This window comes from Mercenaria mercenaria, chromosome 17, assembly GCF_021730395.1.
Source record: "Mercenaria mercenaria strain notata chromosome 17, MADL_Memer_1, whole genome shotgun sequence".
In the NCBI taxonomy this organism is placed as follows: domain Eukaryota; kingdom Metazoa; phylum Mollusca; class Bivalvia; order Venerida; family Veneridae; genus Mercenaria; species Mercenaria mercenaria.
The window spans coordinates 51,757,539-51,769,690 of NC_069377.1; the positions used below are offsets into that span (position 1 = coordinate 51,757,539).

Here is a 12,152-nt window from a genome sequence, read left to right on the forward strand (position 1 = left end):
GTACTTGCTATATGGAAAATATGCAAATTTATTTTGTTGCTAATGTAAGGCGTGCGGTTGTTATGGCGACACATAGTCCAACAAATTCGAAGAAAGTGGCAAAGTGAGATACTGCGATAATTTTAAGACTTGCAACATAGATAGATGGCAGTAGGGAGATTATGGACGTCTTTCGTGAAAGTTGGACAATGATAGGAGGAAATATAGAGAATATGCATATTATTTGCAAGAGTATGTATTAAGGTATCTTACATTTTTCTGTTTGTTGCAGCTATGCTGGTCGCACATGTAAGGCGGACAAGAACAGATTCAAATCACCAAGAGGCAATACCAATTTCTGTAATAAAAACTGGATGCTCCTCCAGGACACTTGCGGTAGGTTATGTAAGGCAGGAGAAATCACTGCAAAATTGAATTTGAAAAGTATATAAGTAAAAGCTTGTTGCAAGTACCTCTCGTGTCATATGATTATTTAGCAGAGTTTGGATGTCACTTGTAAAGTAAAGTACAAAACTGAGGATAGAAGCAAACGCTATAGCTGATTAATTGTTATACCGAGGTGCATATTGTTTTGCTGATTTGCCACTAGGTTCACACTTTGAATTCAGATTACTTACTCAAGAAGGCTCTGATCTACAGTGATCAAACTTCATAGCGCGATTGCCTATGGTCATTAAGAGATTCATATTCTTTTGAGGGTTAAAATGACATTGACCGATCATTTACTGGAGGTCACTTAGGCTTGCAGTGGTCAAAAACATTCATCAGTCAAACCAATCCGTAAATGACCCCGGTACTTTTAGAGGTCAGTAGGGCCAGAGACAAATATTACCGTAAATTCTAAACTGAAACGATTGTCTGTAGATGAAGCTTATTATTTCAGGTCAAAGGTAAAGGTCACACCATTCTTAGGTTTTCTGTAATGTAAAAGTGGGAAATTAACCTGATCATAATTCATGGACTTTGAACCAGTATTTACCTCTTCACGTAACTGCCTACTTCTCCACTTGAATCAGAGGTGGATGACGACTGCTTACAGACTCAATGTCTTCTATCTAATCATCACGGAGAAGACAGCCTCTCCCGCGGATCAAATTCACGGCCCCACGTTTACACATCATTGCAAAGACTGAAACGTACAATATTCTGTTACCGCAACAGGCTATCATGGAGGGATTTTCTTTTTCAAACATCTATTTTTATTATTTTAACAAAATATAAAGTATTCTAAATGACAAATGTACATATAATAGACATATGAACATATACTAGTTAAATGGACACATCGTGAGTATTATCCATGACTTGTTTTTCAGTTGGATGTTCTAAGGGAACGCATTATGACAAGAAAAAGAAGACATGCAGTTTATGTCTCCCAAGTTTTTACCAGGACGAAGAGGCTCAAAGCTCGTGCAAGTCGTGCCCGAAAAACCCGCCAGATGTTGGAATTTTCGGCGCAGCAAGTATAGCCGACTGCACAGGTATTACTGTTTCCATCAGAAAAATATTGTTCTATTGAAACAATTTTGATCTTTATTCACATAGCGTAATGTAAGCATAATATTTACAACCTTAAATAAATGAAGTTTCCTTGATATTTTTGTTTGCTAAGTGAGAATATCCCTTTCCATTGGTGCGTTTGAATTACATAAAATGTTAAGTTTTAGAATCGTGAACATGGTCGTTATACGAACTGATTAAAGACACAAAATATATTTCTTTCTGCCTTAGTGTTTGGTAAATGAACATGTCAATACCCTAGTTATTTTACAGTGTTATGTGAGCCTGGCCATTATTCACAAAATGGATTGAAGCCATGTAAACCTTGTCCTAAAGGTACATACCAAACGGAATACGGCCGCCTGTCTTGCCAGAAATGTGCGGGAGGACTTGATACAAAGTCTACTGCTTCCATTAGTTTTAATCAATGTGAAGCAAGAGGTATACATTACTTTTCATTAGTTCTTTATAAGTTTAAAGGTCTATTGAGCTCAATTTTCAAATTTGAAAATATAAACAGTTACTTCACAATCTCCATGTAAACATAAATAAACACGTATCTGTGTGTATACAGATTACCTTTGAGCCGCTTTGTTGAATTTGCAATACCACACAAATATATAGACATAGTGTCAATATGTAATGGTAGTAAAAAACTGGAAGCACTTTTTAATCAAATAATCAAATGACTGCTTTAGTGTTTCTAGATATTAATGTATATAGCTATATATATCAGATTTTCTAGATTTTAAACCACATCTTATGATAAAAACTACTTAAGTGACAGATCCATATAGAATATACTCAAGGGTTCTACATCCAGACTTATCTAAATATGTTTAGAACTGCGGAGTACTTCCCTTTGTTAGTAATTGTTAATAAAATGTAAATGCAACGTCGGGTTCTCAACAGAAGAGTAGCGAGGGACGATACCGTTTGTAACCGTAACAACATATCATAACCCCCAGAAACTAGTTAACTACATTGTCATTAAGAAGCAGTTAACCACTTCCTGTACTGAGGATACGATATAGCAGACCAGATACACTTAACATTTAACCTGCTAAATTTCTAAACATGATGGACTGGTCCATCATTAAATATGGGCAAAACCATTTATTATTCGAAGGGGTGTTCTATGAAAATTTACTGACTGAAAAGTGAACATTGCAGACCATGCAGGCTGATCTTGGTCTGCACTGGTCGCAAAGGCAGAATCATTCGTCGCCAGCAGGCTCAATGTTAAAATGTAACATCAGTAGTCAAATACCTCTTCTGATTAATATTCGACTTTTCGTTTCTATAGATTTTACATATATTTTCTTTCATTTTACAGAGTCATGCGATCCTGGCTATTATTATGACGTCACCAAATCTACGTGCACGGCATGTTCGAAAGGATTTTATCAGTCAAAACCCGGACAAGACTTCTGCATAAAATGCCCCAAAGATACAACAACTGATACCGATGCTTCGACTGCTCTTTCAAAGTGCAAAAGTATTTCAGTTTTTTTTGACATTATAAATTACAAAGTAGACTGTCCGCCATGATTATTACCTTTTAATATATATGAGAATAACAACGAGAATTCATTTGCAATCTTGCATATCATTGAAACGTTTAAGTTACAGCTTTGCAACCATTACACAGTATGAATATCTTGCAATTACGGAATTTCAAAGAAATAATATTGAGTAAGTTGTTATAAGGTGTACAACTGTTTATCTCATTATTAATATTTCTGTTGAAACAATTTTACTAACACAATGTTGCTATAAGGGGAAATTCTTGCTATCACTCCTATATTTTTCTATTTTCGATTTTGTATATATTTTGTGGGTTGCAGGTCACAAATGTAGTGAAAAGTTCAGTGTTGATTTCCGGACAATCTTTGTTATCACTCTGAAATTGTCCTATTTTCGATTTTATATATATTTTTTTGGGTTGCAGGTCACAAATGTGGTGAAAAACTGATTTCCGGACAACCTTTGTTATAACTCTTAAATTGTCCTATTTTCGATTTTGTATATATTTTGTGAGTTGCAGGTCACGAATGTGGTGAAAAGTTCAGTATTGATTTCAGGCGAACCTTTGTTATCACTCTTATATTTTCCTATTTTCGATTTTGTATATATTTTGTGTGTTGCAGGTCACGAATGTGGTGAAAAGTTCAGTAAAAAGGCAGTCAAAGGAATAATCCAATCTCCCAACTACCCCGGCGATTATCCGGTTAACGTGACTTGTGTATGGAAAATAAGACCAGCTAATGGTCGCAGGATTCTTGTTATTATACCTGAGGTCAATCTACAGAAGTCTGACAAATGTGGGGACAAGCTGGTTATGCGTAAATCAAGTATGTGGATTAATATGATCTTGTGATTGGCTCGGAACCTCATGTGTTTTTGTTGTTTCACATTTCTCTCTCTTCAATATATTATTGTAAGGTTCGAATTTCACTGTTTCGCTATATGCTGCCTGGCTATATTAACATTAAGGCCATATTAACACTAGAAGAATGTAAAAGTTTAAAATCATTATTGAAAAGATAAGACCGTTTGAAATATCAGAACATGGCGAATGATAAAGGTAGCAAATTGGAAGACATATTTTGTTCATAGAGGTTATGCAAATGTTAGATTCCGGGTCTCAAGTCAGTATGCACCATATTTGTAAAAGTTACAGCTTGTACAAAATTTTATTTGAACTTTTATTAACTTTTCGCATGCATTTACAGAAAATGAGTTTTCCACGGTGACGTATGAGACTTGTGAACAGGAAGACCGACCTATTGCCTTCACCGCAAGATCTAAAAAGATGTGGATACAGTTCCAGTCGGACGGCATGAATACCAGAAAGGGATTTTCTATACCATTTGTTACTTACAGTCGTGAGTTATTATACATTATTACAGTTTATTGATAATTGGACAAGAGGAGGTTGTTACGGGGATGACTTCGAATGCTCATTTCTGTGTGACTTTTGGTCACCACTGTTGCTTTCAAATTTTGACTGTTCATGACCAAACATTAGTCACAAAGAGCAGCCATTAAGCTGGAGGAGTGTACTCAAAGAAAAGGGTTTCCTATTTTGTTTTGCTTGTTATGTCTTAGTAATTTCACTTTTGCACTTAGCTTTAAAGGTTAAAAGTTACTAATTCAATTCCTTCTTTGTTTTGTATTACACACGACCACTTCATATCTGACTACGTATCTTTGTAGACCACCTATTTTCCTAAACATACTCTTGTGACAGTTCTATCACAAATTGAGAACAAAATAGACGGAAAACAAGTGGTTAAAATGCCAATCAGGGATGGTCAGCAACCCATAAAGCCTGTCGTCAATTTAAACTTTTGGTTTTGCATCTGTACATAATATAAAATGAAGATGTTATCTTATTGAGGCAGCGTAAAACACTGAAGGCTTTTATAAAGCCAGTGTCGGTGAAATATTAGATATAGTATATTTTGGGGTAAATTATTCGTGTTTTGTCTGTAATGTAAAATTTGTATATATTATTTGATTGTATGAAAAGATCAAATTTAGGGATAAAAATACCTGTTTTGTTAAGACTGATATATTGATATTACAGCGGACTACGAGCGATTAATTGAAAGTATTGTCGAGGATGGAAGATTGTACGATAGACACCAGTCAGTTCTTAAAGTAGGTTTTACTTGTGGTTGTCTTTTTTTAAAGAAATTCACGAATATCTGAATATCTGTAGTCTTTAGGTAAGGAAACAGATAAAATCAAATAATGATTTTATTAAGTGGAAAGCACAAATCAATAAAATTCAGAAAAGAAGATTATTACATTATGTATTGATATGCCTCATAAAACTTTTCCTTCAAGTAACCAAATATTATTTTCCAAACTATTCTTTTATGCTGGTAATATATTTTTTTCTGTTGATTGTTATACATGTGATCGAACCGCAGGACCCATTCAAGTGTATCCCTCCCCTTGGCTTTAATTGATAATCTCGCTGTAATTGGAAAGACTATTCTAAACAATGTATCAGCTACACATTTAAAAAAATATCCAGCTGCAGTTGCATGATACAAATTTATCGTAATTATCTTTCTCTTTACAGGACCGTAAGCTGCTACTGGCTCTGATGGAAGTAATAGCTAAACCTCAGATATATTTCCAGTACGCTAACGTGACGGACACTATCATGCCGCCAGCTTTTATCAAATTTCTGACGAAAAAAGTTATGAGATTTTTTAGTACTTAACTTTGAAAGTTAATGTTTAATGATTTATATTTTACATGCTTGTGATTTACATGAACAAGGTTTAAAACTTTGCAAATGTTGATACTGGTTATCAAATGAGTGTATTACTTTGATTTTACGTGAAATATTTTCACATGATAGAAGTGTTATGCTGTGTTGAAGAAAACTGTTTTTGACGTCAGTCAATAGATATGGTCACTGGTCACAGTAGTCTATATGACATAAGAGTGCTGCCAAATGGGAGACAAGGCATTATTTGTTTGTGAGTCTGTGATTCTATTTATATAATATGTTGTAATTTGGTGATATTGTGTAAATAGTGTGTAGAACTTTTCAAACCGCTCATGACATGTAATATAATAATATGTTATCGCTTCTTTCTTATTTAAAACGTCTTTGGGAAATTCGAATTTAAGGATTTCGTTAGGAACTGTGTGAACATTTAGAGCATATTTTCAAAACGAAGGAAAATAATACTGAAGGTTAGTTTGAATAAAATGAAAGGATGATAGTTTACTTGCAAAGTGAAATAATGAATGAACATTAATGCTATTTGAGCCGCACCATGAGAAAACCAACATAGTGCGTTTGCGACCAGCATGGATCCAGACCAGCCTGCGCATCCGCGTAGTCTGGTCAGGATCCATGCTGTTCGCTAACGTTTCACTAATTGCAAGAGGCTTTGAAGGCGAACAGCATGGATCCTGTCCAGACTGTGCGGATGCGCAGACTGGTCTGGATCCATGCTGGTCGCAAATGCACAATGTTGGTTTTCTCTATGCGGCTCATTTATCATTAATTAACAGCTGCTTCAGATATCAAAGTAATTAGATAAAATGTTTGTGACTCATAGAAACAATACTAATTGTTATAATTTGATCTTTGGTTCTGTTTTGCTAGGCATATTTATTCTCAGTAATTCTTGAAAATGTGACATTTTATTTTGATTTGTCGCCTCTGTGTAATTGGTAACAAATATTGATTGGGAAAAATTTCCATTTATGTTTCATGTACACCATACATTCATAATCATTAAGAACGAACAATCTCATTTCAGTTCTAAGTGAGTTTAGTTTAAGAAGTTTAGGTATGATTATGCAGGTGTTATATCTCTGAAAAGCATTAATTTGATGTCTTAAGCCTCATGTTGAATTGTTCTTAAGTAATGAACAACACGGCCGTTTACATAATATTTTATACCTTTTCAGTCATTTGTTATTAAAACTAAGCATATATGAGAACAATAAAAAATGTTTGAAGAATAGCCTTCAAAATTAATCGACACCAAGTTCCGACGTAAATAACGAAAAGGACTAGCCTAAAAAACAAAACTGAGGACTAGCCTCAAACTGACGTCAAGTTCCGACGTAAATAATGAAAAGGACTAGCCTTTTAAGCAAACTTACGTCAAGTTCGGACGTAAATAACGAAAAGGACTAGCCTTGAACACACTGACGTCAGGTTCCGACGTAAATAACGAAAAATAACGAAAATGACTAGCCTTTAACACACTGACGTCAAGTTCCGACGTAAAAAACGAAAAGGACTAGCCTTTTAAGCACACTGACGTCAAGTTCCGACGTAAATAATGAAAAGGACTAGCCTTTAACACACTGACGTAAAGTTCCGACGTAAATAACATAAAGGACTAGCCTTTAACACACTGACGTCAAGTTCCGACGTAAATAACAAAAAGGACTAGTCTTTAAAGCAAACTGACATCAACCGACGTAAATAACGAAAAGGACTAGCCTTTAAAGCAAACTGACGTAAGTTTCCGACGTAAATAACGAAATGGACTAGCCTTTAAAGCAAATTGACGTAAAGTTCCGACGTAAATAACGAAATGACTAGCCTTTAAAAAAACAAACTGACGAAAGTTTCGACGTAAATAACGAAAAGGACTAGCCTTCAAAGCAAATTGACGTCAAGTTCCGACGTAAATAACGAAAAGGACTATCCTTTAGCACACTGACGTCAAGTTCCGACGTAAATAACGAAAAGGACTAGCCGTTAAAGCAAACTGACGTCAAGTTCCGACGTAAATCACAAAAACTTTAAATTTGTACAGTTAACTTATCATGAACTGCTTCTTTTTTCACAGAAGACAGACATATTGAATATGGTTTCAGACCAAGATATAACACATGCTGCAATTTCAAACGTTTATAGAACACTAGTAAAAAGCAATTTCGGATGAAGGGATTCATGTTATGAATGCGGATTTCAGATACGCTGCTTAATCTCAGTTATTCGCTACTGGTATTGAATAAGAATTTCTTCTGTGTATAGCAGTTTTAACTTACAATATATATATATTTTTTGTTTTTATTACAGTCTTTTAGTATTATAATATCAATATAAAAGACTGAAAACTTAATAGAGCTTGCTTTATTTCATGACAAAGAGATATTAGGGATACCACTCTCTAGAAATTAAAAAAAACGTGGTCTAACATTGCAGATGGTTAGAATCCTGCTGTATGTCGGCAAAAGCGACGAAAAAATTGTAATATGTAACGTAAGGTTATATAAGTTAAAGATCTTTATTCAGAAATAGTCTGAAGTGCAGGCTTGACTCGACAGTATCTTATATCATTTCAGAAATGAAAAAAAAATGAGCCGTGCCATGAGAAAATCAACATAGTGGGTTTGCGACCAGCATGGATCCAGACCAGCCTGCGCATCCGCGCAGTCTAGTCAGGATCCATGCTGTTCGCTAACGGTTTCTCTAATTGCAGTAGGTTTTAAAAGCGAACAGCATGGATCCTGACCAGACTGCGCGGATGCGCAGGCTGGTCTGGATCCATGCTGGTCGCACACCCACTATGTTGGTTTTCTCATGGCGCGGCTCATATGGTTTTTCATGTTGTAATGATGTATCCTATTTTCTTTTTTCTTTCAGTCACACATGTTTCAAAACACTTTACATTTCTTCTTTTGTATAATGTAAAACTGAAAAAAAAGTGATTAATGTTTCCTTGTTTTTGTTCTTTCTTTAAAAACTTGTTATGAGTGAACAACGAGAGACAGCCGTATCCCAAGTAGTTGTATTCTGTATCAGAAAGAGGAAGGAGATCATGGTTTTGATCTGGTTTTCTGCGTATTCTTACACTGTAGTGTTTCCTGATGAAATCGAAAAGAAAAAAACAATTCATTGGCGGCATAAGACAGAACACAAAAAAAAGGAACGTATTAGCTATGAAACCTGGTTCATCTGTCTAATGTGCAACGAACGTTACATCTCCTTAGAACCAGATTAACCCTTATCCTGCTAAATTTGTATAACGAACTTGTCCATCTTTCATTTTGGACAGTACCATTAACTGTTAAAAGGTGTGCATGCAAAAAAGACTCTAACCGAATGGCGAACAGTGCAGGTCATGAAAAATCAGTCGTATCCAGCATGCTAAGGATTAAGCGCTTTTATTATTTATATTGAATGGAACCAATGATCATAAAGGAGCAGAAATTATACTGAACAAAACAGCTTACCCGCCATTTGTGTTTTGCCTTTTGATATTACTAAAAGTACGTTTCTTTTAAGATTTAGCATACACTTAAAGCAATATGCTGTTAATGAAATTTCAAAATTAAAAAATATCAAACGTCATCATATAGAATTTTTTCAATTTTACGACTTAAGACCTTTTTTTTTTGTAAAGTCACAAATATGCATTGAAAATATCTAGAATTTACAAACTTGCGAAAAACGAAATAAAGGGAAAAGACAACAACAAATACAAAGTAATGTATCCAAAACAAAAAAACCCCATCTAATATGTACGTGATATGAAGACATATTCTGCAAAAAATCAAACTCGACAACTCTGTATTCCTACAAACGGTATTCATCTGTTTTCTTTAATGGGTATATTAATAAAATGAATAACATTATATTTATGTGTATCTCAATAATTTTGATATTTTATACGTTACTAATAACATATTGATCTAATTGTGCGTTTGACTAAACAAAGAAGTAGCTTTAAGACATTGGAAAAAAAAGCAAATGGTGGGGTAGATGTTTTGTTACTAAGTGGAAGTAGTGTGAGATTTTATGACCGCCACTTGGCATATTTAAAATGCTGCTGCTGTGATAGTTAATGTAAAATCAGATACGTGGTTCTCTGGATGCACACAAAGCGCAAGCTATCAAAATAATAGCACATTCGTTATGAGTGACCAAGGTCAAATTTCATATTAGTACTTTCAAAGTTATGATCAGGACGATAAACTGACGAAATATTTAGTACAGAAGCGAAGAGTATTCGTTTAACTGGAAGTTAAGTGTCTTTTTATGGGTTGCACTGTCTCTTTCACCACCGTATATAATTGCATAATGTTATAGGAAAAATGTAAATGTGTACATGACTTGACAATGTGCCTATTTAGCGTTTGACATTTTATCAGTAATTTAACGATAAAGTAAATACGACGTACATATACATTGGGCTTTAATTTTATATATTTATAATGCTTTCCAAAAAAACATTCATTGCTACACACGCTGATTTATTCAGATGAAAATATCGAAAACTAGTTTGCTGCCAACAATAACTTTAAGTGATCCTAAATTTAAACTTTTTTACATTTACATTCTAATGCTGTGTATGACAGTGTATCATTTATCTTTTCAACATTTGAGCCGTGCCATGAGAAAACCAACATAGTGGCTTTGCCACCAGCATGGATCCAGACCAGCCTGCGCATCCGCGCAGTCTGGTCAGGATCCATGCTATTCGCTAACAGTTTTTCCAATTCCAATAGGCTTTAAAAGCGAACAGCATGGATCCTGACCAGACTGCGCGGATGCGTAGGCTGGTCTGGATCCATGCTGGTCGCAAACCCATTATGTTGATTTTCTCATGGCGCGGCTCATTTGATAAGATGTAAAAATACAAACATTAATTAGAATTTTTTTTACGTGCAGGCCCAAGATCTCTTTGCGAAGTTGGTATACAATAGGACGTAACTAAGCACAGGTTTCATAGAAGGAAAACATGTACCCTAAACTGGTTCAATAGTCTGTGTTCAGACCCTTTGTTTTGTTCACAGGAGATAACTCCTGAGGCTATTCAAATTTTGTATAATTATGATGAAATATGTTTAAGGATTTTGTGGATATTTTTGTATTCAAACAATTATACAAAATATGTAGATTTCAATTGGAAAAAAAAACTTTTCATAAAAACTTGCGGTTTTTGTCACTGACTACAAATTTTAAGATTTGTTAATAAGGTTTACAAAGACAATTTCATTTTAGCATGTACACAATTTCATTTTCTACGGACATAACCGCTGTTCGCATTTGAGGACCATTTTCGCATATAAAAGGAAAACAATGGTTTGTCTCAAGTTTTAATATCTAATATCTGATGAACAAGCATGTGGGAGGAGAGAAAGATGTGAAACTATTTTTGCTTGTCGTCTGTATCCATGGCCACAGACAACAGTTATTGCCAATTTCGTCGGAATTATAACTGTTTAGACAATAAAAAACTTATAATTTCAAGATTTAATGCTATTAGTAGATGAAAATATGGAATTTAAATGGACTGAACAACTTCATTTTGCCACATGTCATCTAGAAGAAATCAAGTAAATGCGTATCTGTAAAAGATGTGCAGAGAGTGTTAGCACTTTGTCTCGAATTTAATTGTTTAGACCAGACACTATAAATATGCATTTTAGTTTCAGGCATTTAAAGTGTTTAAAAGATGACTTCCAGACAGAATATTGAATAGATTGTAATCAAAAAAGAGTATTTCTAAATGCCATTCTGTTTGACAATAAGTTATGTCGGGTAAACAACGTGACATATTTCATGGGGCAATAACTAGGGCAAAGATCCAGCAGGAAAGGGCATTAAGTGTCCGACGAAACAGAACAGAACAAAATTTTCAAAGCCAACATTTTCATTTCATTTAACAAAAGATCAAAGGTAAAGGTAAAATTCTCGGAAGCACAGAGCACCACAAACGCAGCCACACAGCCACGCATTTGCAAAGTAGGCCCACAACAAAAAGCAGCTGTAAAGGAAAAACATTATAGACGGGTTGCTTCAAAAATCCAACAATTACATTTAAATCTTATGCAAAATATAGAAAAAGGGGAAGGGATTTGGGGTGTGGGGGGGGGGGGGGGGCGGGGGGTGTTGAATGGGAAAGTGGAACAAGGATGAATATTCCAGAGCGAATGCTACGTTCCTTAATCACAGTTACCCTAAAACGTAAATCACAGTAGCGCGCGCACGCACACACACACGCGCGCGCACGCGAACGCATACACGCAAGCACGCAAAACTAACTTACACAGATAAACAGACAAGTAAGATATAACAACCCTGTAGGGCACCGCCCAAGACACACAGACCCACAAGCACACACACGCGCACACATTGAGCGGGTAAA

At 35.1% G+C, this 12,152-nt stretch overlaps 1 protein-coding gene across 2 annotated transcripts in view; it reads left to right on the forward strand.

The window, feature by feature from the left end:
• Positions 1-8,717, forward strand: part of LOC123536510 (signal peptide, CUB and EGF-like domain-containing protein 1) — a 68,939-nt gene extending 60,222 nt beyond the window's left edge. For both annotated transcript variants that reach the window (XM_045319726.2, XM_045319727.2), the window contains 8 exons: positions 272-375; positions 1,317-1,481; positions 1,774-1,941; positions 2,837-2,998; positions 3,651-3,854; positions 4,236-4,388; positions 5,093-5,166; positions 5,597-8,717. In XM_045319726.2, coding sequence (XP_045175661.1) covers positions 272-375; positions 1,317-1,481; positions 1,774-1,941; positions 2,837-2,998; positions 3,651-3,854; positions 4,236-4,388; positions 5,093-5,166; positions 5,597-5,740 — 1,174 coding nt within the window. In that variant the 3' untranslated portion in view covers positions 5,741-8,717. The remainder of the gene's footprint in view (positions 1-271; positions 376-1,316; positions 1,482-1,773; positions 1,942-2,836; positions 2,999-3,650; positions 3,855-4,235; positions 4,389-5,092; positions 5,167-5,596) is intronic.
• The last annotated feature ends 3,435 nt before the right edge of the window (positions 8,718-12,152 follow it).